The 23,649-nt window shown below is 53.0% G+C and overlaps 1 protein-coding gene across 4 annotated transcripts; it reads right to left on the bottom strand.

Moving 5' to 3' along the window:
- Nucleotides 1–1,125: 1,125 nt before the first annotated feature.
- On the bottom strand, nucleotides 1,126–8,782 carry OSR2 (odd-skipped related transciption factor 2). 4 transcript variants are annotated; one of them, XM_017341455.3, is made up of 4 exons: nucleotides 8,312–8,782; nucleotides 3,513–4,284; nucleotides 2,409–2,508; nucleotides 1,126–1,589 (listed from the first exon to the last, which is right to left on the bottom strand). In XM_017341455.3, the coding sequence occupies exons 2-4, from the start codon at nucleotides 4,166–4,168 to the stop codon at nucleotides 1,515–1,517; spliced, it is 831 nt and encodes a 276-aa protein (XP_017196944.1). In that variant the 5' UTR covers nucleotides 4,169–4,284; nucleotides 8,312–8,782; the 3' UTR covers nucleotides 1,126–1,514. The 4 variants fall into 4 exon arrangements, with proteins under 4 accessions (XP_017196944.1, XP_051699913.1, XP_051699914.1 ...); XM_051843953.2 differs by having other exon boundaries at nucleotides 1,126–1,671; nucleotides 8,312–8,704; XM_051843954.2 differs by lacking the exon at nucleotides 8,312–8,782 and adding an exon at nucleotides 4,769–5,069 and having other exon boundaries at nucleotides 1,126–1,671.
- Nucleotides 8,783–23,649: the final 14,867 nt, after the last annotated feature.

The following is a 23,649-nucleotide window of genomic DNA, read 5'->3' as shown; positions in this document are numbered from 1 at the left end:
TCTGGAAGATTCTAAAGTACAAACATAGGACATGTTCTCTGGTATTATTCTGAAGGTGAAATATGCTATCACTTCATAAATATACAAAATTTTTTTTAAAATCTGAGAATACTTCATTCACTCTGTTGTTTGGTATTAAAGAGTTTGTGCGAACCTACTGGGTCTCAGGGCTAAAGTTTCCTCTGCTGTTCCCTCTTTAAGTTCAGTCATTTTCCTTCCAGTCTCTCCATAACATGCCCATTTCTCTCTATCCAGAGCCTTCTACGCAAACCCTACACTACACTTCACAGTGACCATTATACTGATGTCAAATCCCCCAGGACCCATTCGGGAAAGGCTGGAATGCCTCAGCAGGTGCTTACATATCTGCCCTGAGTTCTGTACATGGAGAAACCTGCGCTCCTGGCATTTTCCCAGGGACCAAAGACCAACCAGAGATGGCGACGCCACACTGGTGACCTAATTCGGCTAGCTTTGCAGAGAAGTCCGAATCCTCCAAGGAGCTCCACCTTTGGAAAGAAATATTTTTTTTTCTGAATAGTTTCTCTTTTCTCCTCTTCTCCCCCATCTTCTTGAAAGCTGTATCTTCCTGCACTCTTCTCTAGTAGAATTTTAGACTTCTGCCCTGAAGGCAGGATAAGGTCTGTCTACAGTGATAAATCAGAGAGATCAAAGTCTGATGGTAAGAGAAGTTGCCCATCATAAACTTTGACAATGGGTCAAGGACTTTTTAAAAAATGAAGTGGCAAGAAGCTCCCTTCTCTTCCTTTGCTGCATGCTACTTGCCACCCTGGCTTTTCCAGCCTCTTATTAACCATGATCAGTGTATTACTTTTATCTGGGGGAATAATACACAAAGAATTGGAATAAAAGGGGATACGACCTCAGGGGTATCAATTTTAATGTCTTTGAAAAACAAAGAGACAGCACAACTGTCCAATTCTAAATGCCACGGTCAAACAGGGAAGGGCTGAAGTTTCAGTAAGAAAGCCATGAGAAGTCTTCTCTTTAAAAGTTAGGAACAAAGAATACCCCCTCAGCATCGGAATTTTTAGAGACAGCCCAGCCTTCCAGAATCCAACTGGAAAACAGAAGTTAACTTAGCAAGACACTGGGGCAGGAGGGTTGAAACCAAACAAGGAAAAGTTTTATTTTGAAAATACAGTCCTTAAAGATAAACTTGGTTTCCATTTTCCATTATCTAGGTGCATCCCACAAGATACAAACACGAACAAAACAACAAAACAAAGACCCACGACAATATGTACAGAGCTCTAAAATGAGCTGTGAATATCTACAGGAAACCAGCATAGGCTCTTGGTGAAGGGACGCAGTGCGTAGCTTGCTACAGTTCTCAGTCCTCCAGAAGAGTTCCCTCCTTGGAGCTGCAGGTGCGGCTGCAGCCAGGGAAGAGCTGGGGTCAGTGAAGGGTTGGGGAGTTGCGCGTGGGGAGGGGAGCGGCGCGCCCGGGCCAGAGCCGGGGCTCTTCTAGAAGTCCTGGCGCGGAGTGTGAGTCAGGCTGTGCCGCCGCAGATCGCAGTTTCGCCTGAACACTTTGCCGCACTGCTCGCAGCTGTAGGGCTTGATGTCTGTATGGGTGAGAAGGTGAGTTTTCAGATTACTTCTCTGATTAAAGGTTCTTCCACATGTGGGACATTTGTGTGGAGATTCCTGTTCAGATGTGAAGCAAGCAAAGGATTAATCCTTCCCACCGCCATAGTTCCAGTCTTATCGGTATCACAAGCGTTAACATAACAAGCGCGCGACAACAAAAGAGGGGACTTGCAGGAACAAATCTGGGCTCCTAATCCTCCAATCACGAAAACACACGTGCAGGCGCACACGGCGGCCCCGCCGAGCTGGTCACTGCGGAGCAGACCCGCGGCCGCCGCGGCGGGCGGTGTGGGGGATCCCTGGCTCCTCCATTTCATCACCATGTCACAGGCAGGAAAAGGGGGAAGGAAAAACTCTAATCCTCTCTTAAGGAACGACATTCTCCCGGGTAATAAGGCTCCTCTTTGCTGGAAAATTAAACTATTCCTCAACGTTCCGAAAGCTACAAATTATGAGGCCCCTGGGAAAAAAAAGCGCGTATGGGATTTCACCATTGCCTCCATTATCAAAATTACCTTTATTTCCTCCCAAACACGAAAGTTTTCAATGCAAGGCGGATCGGTTGAAAAAAAAATTCCAAAAGTATGATTTGCCATAAACACTGGCCTGTACTTTCAGAAAAATATAAAATTTGATTTTGTATATTCAAAAAAAAAAATACGGAGTGCTGCCTTTCCCCACCTACAGACCTCTGAGCCTTTTAAGAGAAAGACATTGCGATTGAACACCTTTTGTAAATTAGTCACGATATAACCGAACCAGCCACTGCTTTTAAACAAGAAAAACCAACTTACCTGCATATGTAAAGTTTTGTGGACTGCCAACGTTCTAGACTGACAAAATCCTTTCCCACACTCCTGACATTTGAAGGGTTTTTCTTTGGAATGGATATACCTGAAAATCAACAGAAGGCTTCATTGACATGGATGCCCCCCCCCCCCACCTGAGTTTCTTTTGACAATTACTGAGTCCACTCCGGGCTGTCTCACTTGGAAGGACAAAAGAAACAATTTCCATTGTAATTGTTTTTAGACTTTTCCCCTCTGTGTAATTCTGTTTACGGTCAACCTCCTCTAACAGACGCCTGGAAACACGCCGGGCTGCCGGCTTTTCTGTACACTGGATCGCCCTCTCCGGCTATTCAGGCGCTGCGCACCGAGCCCGCGGGAGCGCTTCGTGTTCTCTGGGATTCGGGCTGACCAAATCGGAACCTACACCTAGACCCAGGCTGGGGGTGGGGGGCATGTTCTCGGGAATCCCTTGACAGCAAGGCAGGGTGGGTACAGACGCCCACCTCTGGCAACAGCAGGTAGCGTTGGCAGAAAGTACCTTCCCTCTGCCGCCTCTGGGGCGTTGTGCACCTAGGCAAACACCTGCGGTACAGGATTTCTCTAATGGCCGTTTCCTAACGCCCAGCGGAAGGCTGCGGAGGGGAGGCGGGAGCTGCTGCTGCTAAATTCAGTGACCTTAAGACCCTCGCACACAACTCAAAAGAAGGGCGTTTGGGGCGCACCTGGGAAGGGAAGGGAGGGAATATGGCCCCGGGGTGGGTGGGTGGGGGACTTCCAGAATAGTCTGAGGGCAGCCAGGACCAGCACCCACCCAGGGTTCCAGTACCCACCACTCTTTCCTCCCCACTCCTCAGGACCACCCATCCCAGGACCAAGGCCAACTCGAGAGACTCTTCCAGCCCAACGACGGGGGTGGGGGGGTGGGGAGGCCTCGCCTCACCCCAGACAAGAAGGCAGCATCGGGCCGGCTGGGGAGCAGCGTGGATGCCGCTGCCGGCGGTTGGCTGACCTTGGAGACAGATTCTGGCTCCCAGGGGATTTTAGAGGCGTTTGGCAAGCTTGTCGGGGCCAACTCGCCTGCCCTCCCTGCCTCCTCCTTCCCCTCACCTGTGATCCCGCAGGTGATCTTGCCTCCGGAAGGCTTTGTGGCAGATGTCACACGTGTATGGCCTCTCGTCCGTGTGGGTCCTCTCGTGGATGAGCAAATTGTAGGATTTGGTAAAGTGTCTGCCGCAAAACTTGCAGATAAATTCTTTTTTCGTTTTGGAGGGCAACCTCCCTCGAGAGGGCTTTCTGTCCGGAGTCAATTTACTGAGGCCGGAGAGGGGGCTGCCCAGCCCCGGGCTCAGCTTGGTCAGGTCTGCCATCTTAGGGGGGTCCTCTTGGGTGGCAGCCACGGCCAGGTTAGCAAAGTCAAAACGGGGCCGGTCCTTGTGCAGGGCTGGGAGTACATGGGCAATGGCCCCCTGCTTGGGGTGGAAGAGGTGGGTGGTGAAGGGCAGAGCCGGGAAGGGGAAGCGCGCGTCCACGAGGCCCTGCGCCGCCGCCATCTCGGTGATGGTGGAGCGGGTGATCTCGTGCACGTTGGGGTACCCCAGCGTCCAGTGGTTCATATGCATGGTCTGCACAGCGCTGAGGCCGTATAAGCCCTGCAGGTGGTCCACGGCGGCGGGGAAGGTGTTCACGGCCTGCAGGAAGGAGTAGTTGGTGAGCTGCAGAGACGGGTGGAGCGGGATAGGCGCCGGCAGGGCCTTGCTCCCCATTTTCCGGGATGCTGGGGTGCGCAGGGAGCTGCCCCTTTCTTCCAGGTCTCACAGGCGAATGGGCGTGGGGTCCAGCAAAAACGCAAAGTGGCGACAACAACACGTAGAAAATAGCCCTGAAAATGGCAGGAGAGAGGGCGAAACCGTGACTATTATCCCAGCCGGCTCCTTGGGCCCTTTGGCGCTAGCACGGGCTTTTACCGCACCTTCCCTCTCAATCTCGCGCCCACTCCAACCCCAAGACCCCCTGAAGGAACCTGGAGCAGAGAGCGCAGCGTCTGTCCAGCGAGCGCGCACCGAGCTCGGCCCAGCCCGGGGAGGAAGTAACTCCTGGCGAGCAGAGCGCCCCAGCCGCCCTCCTGGGCGCCCTAGGGGAGGTCGGATTCCGCGTACGCACACAGCAGGAGACTCGGATCCCAGAGGAAGAAAGGTGGGAAGGGGGCTCCAGCTCCGTCCACACCCGGCCCAGCCCACCCAGCCCCTCCCAACCAGGCGAAGCTCAGTCAAGCGCGACCGCTGGAGACAGCAAGGGCCGCAGGCCGGGAATCGAGTTGCCGTCGCTCGGTGCTCGTGGGAGGAACTAGAGGCTGCGGGTCCGACCTTGGGCCCGAGGACCGGAATCAGCTCAAGTGCGGCGAATCCTTGCCCTCTGCGCCCCCGCGGGCTGCGTTGCAGCGTGGTCGCCTTTCCTGTGTTCACCCGGACCACGCCGGGCATGCTGGAGCGCAAACCGGGCACGCTTCATCCTCCTGGGCCCTCCGGCCAGCAGAGGGGTCCACCTCGCCCCGCGTTGACCTTGGAGGCTTGCTTTTTTCCTTCCTCCGCTTCAGTCCCATTTATCAGCCGTGACGGGCCACAGGAAAGAAAGTGACACCTCGGCGGCCGGGCCCAGCCTCGAATCGCCCCTCCTCCTTCCCAGGGGCTGCTCCCTCCCTCCCGTTCCCCACCACCACCAAGATCCCTTCCAGATGGTTCAGGCTGGGGGGGGGGGGTAGTGTGAGATGGGGGCGGAGAACGTGCCTGAAGCCGGAACCCCTTTTCCCAGACTGAGCGCCAAACTCTCCCAAGGCCCGAGCAGCTGCCCGGCCTGGCACAAGGAGCAGCCCCTACACTGGGAAGGCCCCCTGGAGAGCGGAGGGGAGGAGAGGGCTCCCTGGGGAGCAAAAGAGAAGGAGCTGGGTGGGGCGAGGATTGGGGGGAGGGCAGCCGCCGCAGGCCGGGTGCAGAACAGCCCGACCCTAGTGGAACAACCTTGTTTAACCGCTCCTAGGTGTGCACTGGGGCTCCAGCCACCGGGAAGGTGTCCCTGAGGTCTGCGGCCTGAGCGCACGCAGGGAGCTCCCTGCGCCCCCAATGGAAACACACGGGCTCCTCACCTGCCTTCACCGTGGGCCACAGTCTCCCGCCCTTCAGAAGTGAGTTCAGCCGGCTTTGGGGTCCTGGGCCTTCCCCCCTCCCCCGCAGGTGGCCTCCCAGGGACTCAGAGCTTCGATCTACCCCGGGTGAGCGCAGGCGGGCCTGTCTGTGGCGCCTTCGAACCCGACAGAAAGGTAGGAGGCCTTACGCAGCCTCCCTTCCCCAGCCAACCCTTACTGCGCCTGAATTCTCTTCTCCAATCGTTGTGAGGTGTGGCCCGTGGCTGTACAGGAGGGTAGTTCGAGGGGGCTGCGCTAATGACACCGCGCGCTGGCAAGACCGAATCTGGCTGTCTCCGTGGGGCCCACACCTTCCTCCTCCGTTTGGAACAACTCGGAGACAGGGATTTATTAACGAACCGCTTCTGCCCGGTGGTATGCGGTCTGGGAGCTCAGGCTGGGAGTTAATGAGAGGTGTGTTAACAGAGGGTCTCAGTCAGACCATTCAACCGAATCAGTAAACCCCCATTAGCAGGAAACTTTCCCACCACAAATCATGATGCATTTGTGTTCAGCGGCAACCCTCAAGCCCTCTCTCCTGGCGGGGTAGGAAAAGAAGATTCTGTTAACATCGCTGGTAACCCATCTGATTATTTCTCCTCCGATTAAGAACCATAAATTCCACATTCATTTGCTTCTCTTTGCATAATGAGGATATTCCAGAAATTCAAAATATTATTTTCCCTTAGTGTTGAAAAGCAATCTCTCTCCCATAGAGAGGAAACCGAAATTATTATTTGGGTGTATTCCCAGACGAGATTTCTTATAAATACTGGAGGCAGAAGCCCAACTCTCACCACGGGAAGTGTGCACTGGGGTGTGCGTGTAGGGGGGAGTGTTGTCCACTGATAGATATCGCTGCCACATTTTGTGGGGATTCCAAGGGCACAGAGTGAACTTTGCCATAAAGGTTACAACATTAATTCTCCAGTAGAGTTGAGTGCCATGTTCCTTCCTTTTCCCCTGAACGGTTCATGATACAAAAGTTAGTAACTATTCTAATTCCGCATCATGTTGGCACAAAAGTGCATGTCACAGAATTGTAAACTTTACTTTTCAGAGCTAATGGCTTCTTCAGGGACAAACAGCAAACCAGGGGTGCCTTCTGAAACCCGTTCACAAACAGAGCTGCCCTAAGCAGCGGCCCAATGCTTTGGCCATACATAGTTAGGGAGTTTAGATTTACATGCTGCCCGTTTAGCTGCTGGAAATGTCTGTCCAAAGATGTTTGCAGTCAGTGCAGACATCTAAACTACTTTCGTTTTGTCCACAGTTGAGCCATGGAGTTCCCACCCTGGGTTCCTGGTAACAGACGCTCACTCCTGCCCGTCACTGCTCCTCCATCCCATTCCTGGGACCACTGGTTACTCTTAATCTTGCAAGAAAGGGAACTTAAAGCATGTTGGTGGGGCTGGGGCTACTTTTCTGTCATCAGCTTCCTTCACAAGGATTTCCAGGCACCGACATGAGTTTTGTGAGATCCACTGGCTGTCAACACAGGAGATGTCTACATACTAATTTCAGTTCAGGGAAGCTTTCAAACCATGGGAGGTAAAAGGTAGCACGGTAACTTGATAAGGAGTCTCCCTCTTTGGAAATGGTGTTATTACACTGAATTATCTAAAAATAATTCACAGGCAGGGATCATCTGCTGAAACTTGTGCATGGGTACCTGAGAGAAGTGGCTGATGGATCAGTAGGCTTACAAAATTCAGCCCAAACCACAATAGAATTTTAAGTAGATGGAAAAGCAATAGTCTAAGGCGATCTTAGATCATTGGGGTGGGGGGGGCAAGAGGGGAGAGGTTGCAGACTGGAGGTTCCTGCCCCTTCACAGCGCCTCTGCCTTCCCGAGGAGTTAATTAAATTAAGATGCCTTCCGCAGAATCTGGGTTCTGTTTCTCTCTGTTCCCTCGCTGCCCCTGCGTGAGTAATTTTCTCGTTCTGCTCAGGGCTGTAGTTCCTTTAGCAGAGAAAGTAGTCGTCAGCGCCGCTTTGCTCCGGGGAGCCCCGGCCCTCTTTTGTCTTCTACTAACAGGTAATGGAGACACCGCCAGCGCTCCCTCCGCAAACACCTTTTCCTCCCTCGTTCTTACAACCGCAACTCCCTTTTCGGTGGCTATTTGTCGCGAGCCAAGTGTTTTTAAGCCCCTGCGGAGTCTGCCTCTGTCTCCTCCGCCGGGACTGAAGAGTGGAAGGAAAATCAGAAAGCCAGCAGGCGGTTGGAGAATTAACCTAACACTGAACTATTTCCCCCTTGAAACGTGCCTGCAGCTGCGCGGGCCATGCGGGCACGGCGCGTCCAGGCCCCTCGCGCTGCGCTGCCGCTGCTGTTCCGGGACAGGTCCACTCGGGTGTCCTAGGGCGGGGACAGAAACTCCATGGGGTTGTGGGTTTGATCTCAGCCAAAGTCGATCGGCTTTTATAAGTAAGTCTTTCCTGCTTAAATGTCCCCCAAACAGAACTAGAGAAATAGCACCTACGTGTGTGTGTGTGTGTGTGTGTGTGTGTGTGTGGTTTGGGTGTTAGCTGGAAGTCGCTTCCCAGGGATCCGAGGAAGTGAGCACAATGCCCCAGGATCTCATCCGTACGATTTCTTTCCACAGTGTCTGAACTTGCGGCAACGCCAGACCGAGAACCTGAGCGCCCCCTGCAAACCCCAAGCCCTTCCCTCCTTCCCGGGAGCCGCAGGGGTCCGTTGCAGACCCTTCCCAGAGCAGACACTCACCTCCGGCAGAAAAATCTGCCTGGGAAGCCCCTCTCAGACCAGGTCCCGGCTGCGAGGCGCAAGGCTTGGAAAGGTCATCGGGTCCACGCCGGACAAACTTCTTCTTCCCGGCGGAGTCCCGGGAGCCGTGGACATGATCTGGAGGACGGACGGCGGGCAGCGAAAGCGAGAGTGGATCCTCGTTTTCGTCGGAAATGTACGCGGAACGTATAAAAACGCGGGGTGCCTGGGGCCGGCGCTCAGCACTCCCCCGAAACTCCGCGCCCAGGCGAGCCTCTCGCCGCCGACTCCGGGTGAGGTCGGAGCCCGCAGCCTCGCAGGGCCATTCCCCTCCAGGAGCGAGCGCGCCGAGCTCCGTCCCCGCCCGCGTCCCACCCCAGGCTGCCCCGGGCCGGGAGTCCCGGGCTTTAGTAGCGGCCCCGCCTCCCCTCCGGGCGGGCGTCCCGCCGCCGAGCCGGGCCCACTGCGCCCTGGCTCCGCCTCCGCGCCCGGCGCCCGCTAATGGTCCACTCTGTTTACTTGTGTTTGGATAGCAACTGAGTCTTAAAGGCACAGGTTTGCTTGAGGTGTCCCTGTTAGAGAGATGGAGCCCAAGGTGACTCAGTTCGAAACTCACGCACAAACACAACGCCCACCCCCTTCCTTCTTGGTGCCACTTTGCCTTACGGTGTTAGAAACTAGGCGAAGACCCCGCAGAGAAGCCCAAAGGGCATTTTGTGGTTTTACTCTGTGCGCGCCCTGGCTTCATTTCCACATCTTAACACGTTTAACACGACCTTCTTCACAGGGTAAAAGGCAATCAGTTCTAGATTACATCCTCCGGCACTTAGCACCCTCCCCCCAATTTTAAACAGTCTTGGACATGCTTTTGATCAATTATGACGATATGTGTAGTCTGCTTTCCCCCGCTGGTTTCAAAATGAAGTTTGTTTATAAAGGTGACAATTGACTAATTTCGTAATTACTACAGAGACATGTGGAATGCACCAGAAGAAATTTCTCCCAGTATTTGAGTTTTAATCAGCGCGTGTATATTTCATACGCAGTTAACCAACCTGGTTAGAATGGGTGGGCATCTGCAACCCATTGGCAAAAAATTAAGTAATCCAACTGCGTTGGGTGAGCAAGCTTCGAGAACCTTTTGACAGAGACGATCCTGGCTTCTCAAGACGCATACATCTTCATCCCCAGCGAAAACTGAGTTCACCGTTGGAGAAGGGAAGTTAACCGAATTTCAAGTGCAGTGATAGGTTGTTCAAGTTCTCCCCAACGTTGGGTCAAGCGTGAGTAGAACTGCAAAAACGCACCTCGGCCCCTCTGGAATAGGCTGACCGAGTGACAGAAAGAGAACAGCACGCACCCGCTCTAAGCAGCCTCTTTTCGCAGAAGATGTGCGTGAGTAACGCTCTGCAAAAACAAAAACAAAAACAAAAAACAAAAAAACAAAAACCGCCTTTCGTCCCAGAAGAGTCGCCAGAGGGGACTGGGCGTCAGCCCACGGCAAGCCAGCGCTCAGGGGTGCGGGTCTTCCTGCCCAAAAGGCCGTGCACTTTGAACCGGTTCCACCAAAAGATGGCTTTGAATGAGCCTCCCCAGAGGGCTCTGAAAATCATCTCAATCCTGTGGGGCAGTGGACAAACGCACGTGGAAGGCTGAACACCGCCAACAGGCGAATGCACGGATTGGGGAGCCGGGTAGAACCTACAAGGTATTATTTTAGTAAGATAAAACTCTTTCTATCTTGTTTATGCCGAGGTGGATCGATTTTTTCGTTCTTCTGCTTAACTATAATTCAAGAACAGTAGTTTCCTCCTTCCTTTTCTTTCCAACTTCTGAAAGAGTAAAAAAAAAAAAAAAAGTGAGCGTGCAGTGCTTAGCTGCTTCAAGGTAAATTTAACAAATAGCAAGGAAGTAGCTAAGAGTTCGCAGTTGAAAACAAAACAACCGTTTTCCCTGGTGGGTTCCAGAGGGGAGCTTTCATTTTAGCGCTCGGTACCGAGCCTCAGCTTCGGGGATGCCTGCGGTCCCCTCTCTCCAACCGCCTCATTCCTTCTGCAGCTTTTCTCAATTTGGGAGCTTTGGAGGGAACTTTCTCTTCTTTCAGAGTCCCCGGGACGCACCCTCGGCGGCGTGGTGACCTGAAGCACGTTCCTACTCCTCGTAGTTCCTCTCCACCCCAGCGGAGGCAGTTCGCCGGCGGCGGGCTTCACACCTTTCCCGTCCTACGCGTGTGTACGTTGGGTGCGGAACCACCCGACCTTCCAACCACCCACGAGCTGCGCCCTCTTTCCACAAACCTCCCGAACCGGATTTTTCTTTCTTTCTTCCTTTTTTTTTTTTTTTTTTTTTTGCAGACACGCGTTTACCTCGCCCACCCCAGCCTCCAAGGTTCCAAAATGGAGGCCCGGCCACGGCGGCCACGAGCGCCGCCGCATTCGCTCCGAAGGTAGGGAAGGATCCGTAAGCCGACGTAGGGCAGAGCCGCGTGGCCCGGCAGCGCCTCGGCGGCCTCTGGCCTCTGCGGCCACGAGGCGCAGGTGCGCGCCCGGAGCGGCCGAGCGCCTGCCGATGGAGCGCCGCGCCGCACTGAGCTAGGGGCTCCCCCCCAACCCCAGCCACCTCCGCGCCCACCCGGGGCCGGCCCTGGAGATTCTCCGAGCTCAGACTCGGAGAACTTCACGTCCCTTCTCGCGTCAGCGGCGCACGCCTTGCAGGGGCCCACAAACCAGCAGCTCACCGGCCAGGTTCCCGCCCGGCTACAGCGCACGGCGCGGAAGAGAGGCCGCCGGGCCCACCGGCGGCGAGGTCTGGGTGTGCGGCCAGGGCAGTCGGTCCCAGAGCCGGCTGCGGTCCCGCCGCGCCCCGGGGGGCTGGGTCTCCGCGGAGCCGTCCCACTCCCCCTGCGCCCTCGGCAGCTGTTTGGCGGCCGGATCGCTCTGCGCTTCGGCGGACGAGTCATCTGCTATCCTCACAGCTCTGGGCGTTCCACACCAAGGACGCTTGCAAGGGGGACGGCTCACAGACTGACCAGGGGCGCGAGACCGCTGCAGGTTTACGCCCCGGGAGGCCGGGGAGAGGAAACGCCGAAGAGCTGGAGGAGGAGGGGGCACGCCGCGCAGGTCCCGGCCCCCCGGCCCACCCAGGAGGCGCTGCCAGTTCGGCGGCGAGCAGGTGTCAGACAAGGACTTCCCCGGAGCTGTTTCCGACCCTCTCCGGCCGCGCGCCGAGAACACACTAAACGCTTTTATTATTATTATTATTTTTGCAACACAGCTTATGGAAACCTTATATATATATTTTTCTTCCAGGGATCCCAGCTGGCTCTACTTCTGAGGTCTCATCGACCCACTCCCCCACTTTTCTCTGCCTCTGCGGGGCGGACACCTTTTGTATTTGAACTTCGCGCACTGTGTGCTGCTTTTTTTTTTTTTTCCCCCAGAGCCTGGAGGCTTGAGCAGCCCAGCTTTGCCCCGGGTGTATGCACTCCCTCCGGTCCTGGAGTAGTGAGAGGCCGGGGGAACGCGGGGGAGGATCGAAGGCACTGGACTCAGAAAGGAGGGTGAAAGGGTGTAGGCGAATAAAGGGGGAGGGGCGGAGAAGATGAAGTATCTGATCTTTTTCCAAAGTGCGTCCGAGCTGGGATGAGGTGCGAAAGCGCAGCCGCTGGCTGGAGCTCGGCAGCCGGCGGGAAGGGCCGCAGCGCCCCCTGGAGGCGCAGGCTGAGCATTTTGTGGCGCGGACTCAAGGGGCAGCCACCTGGGCGACGCGCCCCGGGGTGTGAGTGCGTGGCCGCCAGCGACCCCGGCGTCGGCCGGGTCCCGTTCCCCTGCACCCGAGCCCCCGCACTGCAGGGAAAGGGCAATGCGCGCGGCAGGGGTCCTGGGAGAGGGCCTGGGCACGTCGTCAGCGCCAATAAACCACTCCGCCCTCCCCGCTAGGCCTTTGCAGGCGCTCCACGTGGTGGTGGTGGTGGTGGTGGTGGTGGGGCGGCTACGACGTCTCGACAAACCAGTTTCCAAGATGGAGCTTCGGACCCACGGCACCAGTCCGGACTGTCCTGACTCTCCCAGGACAGGAGAAAGACGCTTAGTTCTGACCCCAGCGCGGGGAGTTCGCAGGCGGCGGCTTCCAAATCCAGGGCTATTGTCCCGGCGTGAGATGTAAGGGGTTTCTCAAGGTTCCTTACACAGCGGTCCCACACCCCGCGGCCTGCGCCTCACGGCACCAGCCTCTAAGGCCTTGTAGGGCACGGATCCCCGACTGGGCTGCCTGGAGTGGGCGCAGGCTCGTGTCGAGGGCGCGGGGCTCGGCAGGGGCGTGCGCACCATTCCTTGCCCCTGCCAACCAGTCCTGCGGCCCAGCTATCCCAGAGTCCGGCCAGGCCGCTAGTTCCCGGAGCCCGGGGCTGGCTGTGCCGTGCACTTGGGGGAGAGATGAAGAGGACGTGTTGGGACCAAGGGCGCTCTCCAGATGCCTGCTTCCTCTCCCCAAGCCGAGGAGCTATCTCATGGGAACGTTCCGGAGCCGATCCTGGGAGCAGATCCTTCCTGAAGTTCGGGTCCAGTCCGACTTTAGATTTCCCGGGTGAGATCTTCTGGCCGCGGTAGCAGCGAAGCCCACAGCCAACCCCAGGCCGGGTACCCTGACGACCCGCCAGCCCGTGGCGCGCCGCGAGATACTGCCCGCTGCCCCGCGCCTTCGCGCCGTCCGTGGTCCCAAAACTGGTGTAGGGGGCCGGAGCCGGCCGAGCCGCGGGCTGCCCTGCGCACGTGCAGCGCCCAGGTCTGGCTGGGCAGCCTCCAGGCCGCACGGACCGGGCAGCGCCCGCGCCCCAGGGAGAGCCAGGCCAAGTCTTAGCTCCTACGGCAAAGCACAGCTTCGGAAACTCTCGCTGCTCTTCTAACGGATTCCATCAGTGTCGGGAAGACGTGGGCTACCGAGGGCCGGACCCCGGCGCGTTCCAAGAGGAAGGCTCTTCGGTGGACGTCCCTGCGGGGCAACTGCTTTTGCGCGGTGTGGGACGGGCCCGGTTGCCGAGCTCTCAAAAGATCATCCTTAGAAAAGACTCCAGTGTGCAAGCGTGGGTTTTGTTCTGAGGTCCTCGCGGTGTTTTGTGCGTACCCACAGTTGCCCACGCTGAAACTCCGGGGAGATTCTAGCGGAAGTCACGGCCCCCGGCAGTGAGCGGGATGCTGCTGGGTTAACTCTGAGCTTCTGCCTCCGACGTGCGTTCTAGGAACGCCCGTTTGGAAAGTGCCCTGTTGTTTCCGGTTCTCGCTGCGAAGTGCGTGTTTCTGGGGCGTTGGGATGGGTCTAGAGGGACCCTGCAAAGCAACGGTCCTCAAAGTGTGGTTTCACAGCGGCAGCAACGTCTGGAACGCGCCGCAAAAAGCTAGTTCTCTGGTCCCACCTCCGGAGTCCGGAGCCTGCGGGTGATTGTGATGCGCGGGGGAGCCTGAGAACCACTGACCTCCCCGCAACGGACCCTGGACAGCAACCGCGGGCGTGCGATTACCTTTCCGGCTCCCTCCCTCCCTCCTCCTCCTCCTTTTGCCTTCCCTTGGGAGAATGCCCGGTAGGCATCTGGCATGGAGAAGGTCATTCATTCATTCACTCACTCTGGCTCATGCATCTCATTTTGCGGAAGCATCTCCCAAGTCCTTGGAAAGGTGCTCAAGTTTGCGCAGGTGAACCGAACACGGCCCCTCCCTGGACGGTGCACGAAGAGCAGGGGAGGAAAAAGCAGCCCGGGTGCCTTTCCCTTTCATGGCTGGTTGTTGTTAATTATTATAATCGAACACCAAATTTGGTCGCATTCAAGGAACAGGAGCACCCCAGCCGAGTTTAGTTTCCAACCTTTTGGTGCCCTCGCCTTCCCTTCTCGTTCAGACAGATGCCAGTCTTTTGCCATTTGCATCCTGCACGCGCTTGCACACTCACCTTCGCACACCCTGTCCACACCCCGCCTACCCTCAGTGCGTAGGGTCAGAGTGCATGGGCGGGGGAGGGGAGAGTGAGGAGGGCGAGGAGAGTGTCTCAACCGCAGATCCTGAGCGAACCAGGGCTCCAGCCTCTTCGCCTGGTGCTGCTCGGGACGCGCTGAGCAAAGCCGAAAGGGACGCACGGGTCGAGAGCGCACTGGCTCCCACCTGCTGGCGTCTTGAGTCCGGCTGCCCCAATCGGCCAGCCCCAGGCAGCCCGGGAAGGGCGCTGAAGTACGACTCTGGACACGATGATTTGGCACTTTAACTTTGGACCAAGTCCTTTTCCTTTCTCTGGGCAGTAAAACACGGTCCACCCATCCCGTACCTCTCTCCGGAGTAATTGAACATCTTTCCAGCCTTCGCAAGCACCAGATCAACCACCCTGCAGATTTCTCTGTGCATAACTGTGGGTGGGAGCTTCTGAGCTCAGCCAGAAAAACAGCAGCCACCATGGACCCTTTGCTTCCCTCGGAGATTCTCTGGTGTGGGCAGCGAGAGCCAGAGAAGGCTCTTCTTGGCCCCCCTCCCTCTCCCTCCAGACAGTATCCAGTTCTTCAAAAATCCAGTCTCACTAGAAGCCTCCGGTCTGTTTTCAGATTAAAAAAAGGTTTCATTTTAGTGAGTCAGGGCAGGGGAAAACACACACAAAAAGAATGTGTTCACTGACCCTCATCAATTGTCCACAAGCGTTCATCTCTGCTTGGACAAAGCATTGCTATCTTTAGGTGACCTTTCCTTATGGGATTTTCAAAATATAAAATGTATAATGGTCAGGAACATGATAATCTCTTTACAACCAGTGATCATATTTCTCAACAGGATTTTCTTCCCAGTGCAGATGGTTTGACATAGTAACATTCAAACCAGCCAGCACTTAGGAAATGCCAAGGCCAATATTTGAATTCAGATACAAGTTTTAACAAAGGAAAACGTATATCCTTGTAGCTGTTTGCCTGCGAATATTCCCCAGAGGATTAATACACTATTCTTGAATCCAATCCAAGTTAGCAAACTCTACCATCTGTGAGGTGCCAACTCATAAGGCACATATAGTTCCTTTCAGACAAATATATTTGAGTGTCTGCTATGTACCAGGTACTAGGCAATTGTGTTACTGTTTGAAATCCTGGACTTTCATCCTGACTTGGGGATTGGGGGGGGGGGGGAGGCAAGAAAAGTGGGATTTGAAGGTAGATTTCCCCCCGGTTTTGTTAAATTGTTAAAGTATTTGTACTTAACAGTAATCGTTAAAACATTTACTGAACTCTCTCTTACATTTTTAGGTCATTTTTACAAGTCAAGGAGAGAAAATCAGCATTTAAGCCAACTCATTCATTTATTGGAAAGTGAATGCCAACACAGGCTTAACTTTTGGCTTTCCGACTGGAAGACAACATTTTACCATAATGTTATTTCACATGATGCCAGGTGATAATTCAACTGTAGATTCCTTATGATTGGTGACCGTAGTTCACTCAAGCCTGTTCTCACCTCCTTACTGTGTAGAGGAAACAGATCCTTCTGCCCCTTGCCCCCTTGCTGAAGGGAGGAGACAAGGCACCAGCAGTTGGTTGCATTCACCCAGTCCTGGTAGTTCTTTGGTAGAACTTGGACCAGGACCAGCTCTGATCCAAGTTTCAGAAAATCCAGGTCTTACCAGAAGTAATGAGCTCTGTTACGTTTGCTGCTGAGCCCCAAACACAGGCAACTTCAACGTACCAGCATGAGAGGCCGAAAAGACTTAGCCCACGTGCTGTTCCATAATGCCTGATGGCACTGTGTCTTAGCCATATACTCTGTTTTACAGCCACCTAACCCCTTTTGCCATGTCTTCTCCACAGACCCTTCCTGACCCATGCTTGGCAAGTGGGCTCGCCTCCAGGAATCAGCCTGGGTGGATGCTGTGATGGCAGGACACCAGGCAGCAGCGTTTCTAACATGTGCTAGGCCATGGTTGCCTTTTCCTTTCTCTGGAAAAGAACACACAGTGCAAGCTGTCTCCCAGGCCCTGAGGCAACCATCCAAATGCCCTATGTGGAGGGCCCGCCCAGGCCCAGGAGAGAGTGGGGGAGAACATGAGTGTGTCATAAGGGTGTGTGCTCTAGTCTCGTTCCCTCTGTCTCATCCTTGACCACATTCCCTTGACAAGCCATATGTCCTGGGAGTGACCTGGAATATATTAAGGCTTGTGGAATCCCTGCAGAGCAAGGGAGCAATAGCAGGGTGGGATCTGAGACCTATGAATTCACGTAACATCTATTTATTGTGGCTATTTGGTATAGGCAGGCCCTACCAAGTGGTAGGTAGGGATGCAACAGGAAATAAGGATCTGCAGTCTCGTGGAGAGATGGATAAGTAAGCAGGCAATTATGATAGAGTTTAAATCAGGAACATAGACGTAAGCTTCCTAATTAATGGCTCTATCATGTTGATCGAGTCATACCCCTTGTCAAAGCCTCAGTTTCTGAATCTGCAAATTAAGGATACTCAAAGGGTTAAATGACATGGGTGCATAGCAATGTTCTTAGTAGTTCTGACTCTTTCTTGCCCGTTAACATGAACTGACCTGTCAGCATGAAATCATTCCTCCTATTCCTGCAAGGACTTGGAGAAGAGACAGTAGAAGAAATTTAACCCAGGGCCTGTATCTAGTTGTTGAAAGTATGCAAATTAAGTCGCTGCAACACGTGTTAGAGGAAAAGTCAGTCATCTTCTTTGACAGTGAGATTTTTATCAAGAGAAAAATGCCTACAAGTTCATTGTTTACTGAGAAGTAGGGATACTGTGAGGGTACTCAAAGTTTGTTGGAAAAAATGGAATTAAAAGATAATGCACATTCTCACAAAGTTTTTCAAGATTTATTTTATATTGTGCATTTCATTTCATTGTACACTTGTTTTTATGGCAGTCAGAGAATACATGGGGTGAATCCATGATTAGTAGACTTCTCAGCCTGGAAGCCATTGTTTTTGGAAATACTCTCTAGTGTAATAATGATGCAATTAATTTTGGTATGTCATTGGCATGAGAAAAATTGCAACAGAATACAATTGAACTGGGAATACCAGAAAATTCAAAATAACATAAATTTAAACTACAGAGAAGTTGACTTCTCTCACATGTAAATACAGTCTAGCCAGTGTCGAGATGGTGGCCAGATCCTCGATTGTCAGTTCCTATACTTGGGATTCTATTGTCATGTTGTTTCATCACCTTCAAGACACTATGTTCGGCCGGCGCCGTGGCTCAATAGGCTAATCCTCCGCCTTGCGGCGCCGGCACACTGGGTTCTAGTCCCGGTTGGGGCGCCGGATTCTGTCCCGGTTGTCCCTCTTCCAGGCCAGCTCTCTGCTATGGCCCGGGAGTGCAGCGGAGGATGGCCCAAGTGCTTGGGCCCTGCACCCCATGGGAGACCAGGAGAAGCACCTGGCTCCTGGCTTCGGATCAACGCGATGCGCCAGCCGCAGTGGCCATTGGCGGGTGAACCAACGGCAAAAGGAAGACCTTTCTCTCTGTCTCTCTCTCTCACTGTCCACTCTGCCTGTAAAAAAAAAAAAAAAAAAGACACTATGTTCGCCTTATGGTCCAAGGTGGCTGTGTTCTGGCTACCAGCAAGGAGGAAGTCCAGAAGAGGGCAAGCCCCCCCTCTCTAAGGAAAGACCTTGGCAACTGGAACCTAGTCACATGGGTGGCCATATGGCCAGCTAAAACTCAGTCTTACATGGCTAAAGAAGAAGAGTGGGGCCAGCATTGTGGTGCAGTGGGTTAAGCTGCTGCCTGTACCAACAGCATCCCATATAAGCACTGGTTCAAATCCTGGCTTCTGTGCTTCTGATCCAGCTCCCTGCTAATGCGTTTGGGAAAGTAGAGGAAGATGGCTCAAGTGCTCAGACCTTGCCACCCACATGGGAGACCCGGATGGAGTTCTGGGTTCCTGGCTTTGGCCTGGCCCAGTGGTAGCAGTTAAGGTCATTTAGGGGGTGAACCAAGAGATGCAAGATTCTCTCTCCTACTCTGCCTACTCAAACAATTAAAATAAATTGGTCTCCCGTATGTGTGGCATGGGTCCAATATCTTGAGCCATCTTCTGCTGTTTTCTCAGGCACATTAGCTGAAAGCATCCAGGGCTTCAGTCTGCTCATAGAGGATGCTGGCAACACAGGTGGTGGTTTAACCTGCTGCACCAAATGCTGTCCCCTAAAATAAACCTTTAAAAAGAAAAAAAGGAGGGAGACAGCATTGTGGCATAATGGGTTAAGCAGGCGCCTGCAATGCTGGTGTCCCCCATGGGCACCAGTTCAAATAACAGCTGCTCCACTTGCAATCCAACTCCCTGCTAATGTGCCTTGGAAAGCATTGGAAGATGGCACGAATACTTGGGCAACTGCACCCATGTGCAGAATAAGCTCCTGGCTCCTAGCTTTGGCCTGGCCCAACCCTGGCTGTTGTGGCCTCCATTTGGGGAGTGAGCCAGCGATTGGAAAATCTCTCCCTCTCTTTCTCCCTGTAACTCTGCCTTTCAAATAAATAAAATCAATCTCAAAAAAAGAAAAAAGGAGAATGAATGCTGGGAACAAGCAGTGATCTTGGCCATAGGATGTGTAGGCTTGGTGCTTCGTTCTTACACAAGTATTATGATTGTTCTTTTTTTTAAATTTTATTTACTTATTTGAGAGGTGCAGTTACAGACAGAGGGAGAGACGGAGAGAAAGGTCTTCCATCTGCTAGTTCACTGCTCAGATGGCTGCAGTGGCCAGAGTTGAGCCAATCTGAAACCAGGAGCCAGGAGCTTCTTCCCGGTCTCCCACACGGGTGCAGGATCCCAAGGACTTGGACCATCTTCTCCTGTTTTCACAGTCATCTGCAGGGAGCTGGATAGGAAGAGGAGCAGCCAGGACTTGAACTGACGCCCATATGGGATTCTGGTGCCACAGGTGGAAGCTTAGCCCATTATGCCACAGCGCTGGCCCCAGTGATTGTTCTTTGTATGTGTGGACACCATACTCACTGCCATAGGTTCTAGTTGGTTTTCACTGTCTCCTTTGCTGCTTTGTGAGTTTGAAGCATTATGTGTATCAGCAGGATTCCACTTGGAAACCTCTGGGCGTATCGCCACTCCTTGCTCCTTGTTCACTGGTAGTTGTGGATGCTGGTATGCAACCTTCTGCTTAGACGGAGAGGCATGGACAAAGGAGGTGGGTCAGGTTTGGGGAGAAGAGGTATCTGTAGCCTGACTGGGGCAGATCTTGTGGCTTGTAAGGCCACTTATACCACGGGGCCGTGCTCTCTTTGCGGGGTGCATCCTGGGGGTCAGGTAGGCTGACTGCCTGGGTCTCCCCCAGGAGCTGGGTTAAGGAAAGGGACAGCTCGTTACTCGTGGAAAAGCCCCTGTAGTGAAGCTCCACATTCTTCCTGGCCCTATTGCCGTACAAAGCCAAGCTGGGGGCGACTGCAAAAGCCAGTAACATGGCTTTGTTCCAGCCTCTGTAAGCTGGCAAACATGTGCAGCTCAGGGTCCCCGGAGGGGCACCGTCAAAATGCAGGCAGACCTCACACACGGTGGGAAGGGCCCGCTCAGCCAGAGCCAAGGACAATCTCTGAAGATAAGTGTGGAGAGGCTTAATTACCACTGAAAGTTGTTCTGGCCTGACCTCTCTGCCTCGGGTTAACTCTGCCTCTGAGCCTTATCCTGTGTTAACACTTTCAGGCCTCGAAGGACACTCAGTCACCCGCACTTGCAGGTGGAGAGGGAGGGGTGGGAGGGCTCCGGAGCTCGTCAGTCTCACTGGCTTGGGGAAAGGGGCATTTGTGGCAGTGTGCAGCGAGAGGGAGCCTTTCCCTGCAGAAACATCTGGAGCGCCACCGAGGACAGACTCACACACACACACATGTACGTGAGCCCCGGGGGATTCCTGTGCCTTAGAAAACTGGCTAGATAGTTCCTATTGCACACTGATTCCCTTAAAGGAGGTATTTTATACTCTACCCTGTAATTCAATTCTTTTTGGCTCCCCAGCCTTCTAAAAAGGAAGAGAACATAAAGTCCAAACAATTTTAAAAACCGAGTTTTCTTTCATTCCAAATTGTCAATGTGCACATTTGGGCAGATTTGCACACACCTGTAAGCTATGGGTTGTTTACACCAGCCCTTAGAATATTTTAAAAATAAAGTATAATGTGTTTCAGTCTGTATACAATAGCATTTTCTTTTATCAACCCTTCACACACACATGCATTTCCCTCTTCCAGGGCGTCATTCCATGTCTAAATAGTAATGTATACAATTGATGGGTAGGAAGGACGTGTGCATTTTACAGCAAACATACCAAAGGGTGGAAAATACTTGTGTTGATTCCTTAAAATACAGTACTTAATGGCCTGCAGAGTGAGACAAGGCCACCTAAGTTGGTCTGACCTTATTCCACATGTTGGGGTTAGAGGATTCATGATAATAGAATATGAAAGTATTTTAGAGCTCTTCTGAGTAGCCCTCTCAGTTTACCCAGGTGGCCACGGAGGCTCAGGAAGAAAATGCTTCTCTCAAGCTGCCTGCCTTTTCCACAGTGTGACCTGGAACTCCTGATTTCAGGCGATGGTCCTTCCTTCCTTCTCTCCCATTTTTCCCTCCCTCCCTCCCTCTCTCCCTTACTTCCCTTTCTTTTTAAATATTTATTTATTTATTTATTTGAAAGTCAGAGTTATAGAGAGTGACCTTCCATCTGCTGCGTCACTCCCCAGATGGTCGTAGCCAAAGGAGCAAGGAGCCAGGAGCTTCAGCTGAGTCTCCCATGTGGGTACAGGGACTCAAGCACTTGGGACATCTTCTGTTGCCTTCCCAGGCTATTAGCAGGGAGCTGGATCAGAAGTAGAGAATCCAGACATGAACCAGTGCCAAAATGGGATTCTGACATCACAGGTTTAACCCACTCTGCCCCAGTGCCAGCCCCCCAGCTCCCAAGGCTCTTTCTAGTTTGCTCAGAATCTCAGCCAGGTTGAAACTGGAGTTTGGCCCCAGGAAAAGATGTTGACTTGATCCCAGCAGGGTACTGTGCCATACCAAGAGCCTCTGCTACCAGAACTCCAGCCTTAGCTGCCTTCCAGGGCTCAGTTCAACAAAGCAGCTCTATCCTCACTCCGGGACTGGTGAGGGACTCAGGATCTGCATTTCAGCAAGCCTGGTGGCTCGGTGATTGGCCTACGGATGCAGTGTGGGAAGAACGGCTGTGGGCCCTTGTGCCTCCGCTGCCACAGAGTCTTTCCTTAAAACACTTCTAAGTCATTTTTCTCTGAGGCCTCCCAAATCGGTGATGGCTTCCCACCGTGTGTCTATTCCCATCCGATGCTGGGAAAGTCTAGTCTCAATCAATTTATTCACTAAACCTGAGGAGCGCTATTCCCTGGTCCTAGCCTGGGCTTTGTCTAGAGCTGGATCTGGGCGTGAAGCTGTGGAAAGACCTCCCCAGGGGACCGGCCTTCACAAGGGCTTAAATTCGCCCTTTAAGAACTATTGATCCAGAATGCTGCTTGGGAATGACTAAGAATAGGTGAATCTTGCAAAACCAGCAAGCACTGCTCTCTGCTCCCTTCTTTTTTCTCAGATGCCAAATCACAAAAGCTGTTTTCCTAATGATAATAGTTTCCCTCTGATACCCACCCCCCCAGCTTTGTTGAGTTCTCCCTTGCTCCCAGTTGGGTTCCCAAATTACCTCTCCCACTCACCCTGTTAATTATTATTGCCAGCAGGCGCAAACCATACCGGAGTCCTGTTTAGAGCAATTGGAGATCCTGGCATTGGGTTGATCTGGCTTCCACATCTGTCATTCCACTGCTCACCAAGACTGATTTTGCTGATCTCGTTGGCTAAGTACAGGTGTCCACCTACCTCATCATTCCACCAGAGTCCCTCCTGAAATTGTGCCTTGGTCAAAGGGAGCAATAGCAAAGTTTCAGTACTTGTAATAGGCTGTTAGAAAAAGCCAGTCCTACCCTGCTCTCCACTTTACCCCATGACAACACGGGGCTATCTCCTGGGTATCTGGGTTTACCACTGACCACAGCAGAGGCCTGGGCATTATTTGCTCAAATGATGTTCTTCTCCTCTTCCTTTCCTTTTTTTTTTTTTAAGTTAAATTTTTGTGAAATGGATGGGGCTGCAGCAGGCAGGGGGTGGGGGGTGGGGGTGGTTACTCGGCTAAGGACAATGAGAACTTTTTCAGCATTGTACTACTTCTATAAAGTAGACTTTATGAGCTGGACGCTTGCATTTTTGTTTTCTGACTTATTGTTCTCTATCCTACAATTGTTCTATTAATTTGATAGCATATGGTTTCAGCCAAACATTTGTTCCAAATTCTGCCAGATTAAGAAGTTTCCAGACAAAACCCTGCCCAGGGGCCTTCCTAAGCAAACAGAACGTCTTCAATCCATGCCCTGGCCACTGCACTAGCCCCGCCCCCACCCCCTCCCCCAGGAGTCTGGGAGAGCTGCATAGCATCAACAGTTGGACCCCAGCTCAGCTTATGTCAGGGATGCCTCCTCTCTCGGTGGCAGGGTCCATCCACAGGCAACTCCGGGACCTGTTCAGCGGTGACAACCTGGGTCAGACAGAAGCAGTGCGTTGGGAGCTTAAGCTGAGCGCTGAGAAATGGCCTAGAGAAGCCAGCAGGGTCAACTCCGTTCTCAGGTTCCGCGTCTTCACCCTGGAATGACACTCACACTGCACTCCAGTAGTCAGCTTTTGTAATTCCCTGGGGATTTTCGTGTGAGTATAGAGGTCACTGTCTCTGACAATTAAGCTTTAAAGTTAATTCCCAAGATAAATAGAGCAAATTGACATCACTTTGGTTGTAATTTTTCTTGCTTCAAATACTAGAAGACAGGAGGGAAGCAGCTGCCAGACGTGGTTCCTGGATATTCAAGAAACACACGCATTTTATTTTCTACCTTTTTAAATGAGGCAATTTAGGGCTGTCAGAAACAACAAAATCCATGCAAACGTCTTAATTCTCCCATTCTGCTTGCATCTCCGAGAGGACAGAGAATCATTGTTTCCATTTTTTTTTTAAGCGACATAAGTAGTGGTTTCTGTTTAAACTGGAGGGATGGAGGGTTGTAATCTTCTTAATTCAGACCTTGCAGCAGAAAAGCTGGGTTTACTTGTGAACTGCATTATTCAGTCACACACTGTGCACGGAGCAGGGAAAGTAAATAACTGAACACGGACTTTATAATTACACGCGGGGGGAATTCAAAGCTGGGGGCCTGGGGCAGCAGCTGCAGCTCCTGGCTTCTCCCTCACACGCTGAGGGCCTGGGGGAACAGGAACTTGGAGGTCCCAGCAGGACCTCTGGCAGT

The sequence above is a fragment of the Oryctolagus cuniculus genome, chromosome 6 (assembly GCF_964237555.1).
Source record: "Oryctolagus cuniculus chromosome 6, mOryCun1.1, whole genome shotgun sequence".
Taxonomy (NCBI): domain Eukaryota; kingdom Metazoa; phylum Chordata; class Mammalia; order Lagomorpha; family Leporidae; genus Oryctolagus; species Oryctolagus cuniculus.
Note: the sequence above shows the minus strand (reverse complement) of the source record. Positions and strands in the feature narration are given on the sequence as shown.

Coding starts and splice junctions, on each gene's coding strand:
- OSR2 (XM_051843953.2), bottom strand. CDS start 4,168: ATGGGGAGCAAGGCCCTGCCGGCGCCTATCCCGCTCCACCCGTCTCTG. Junction 2,509..3,512: donor GATCACCTGCGGGATCACAG/GTGAGGGGAAGG, acceptor GTTGATTTTCAG/GTATATCCATTCCAAAGAAA. Junction 1,672..2,408: donor ACAAAACTTTACATATGCAG/GTAAGTTGGTTT, acceptor ACATCTGAACAG/GAATCTCCACACAAATGTCC.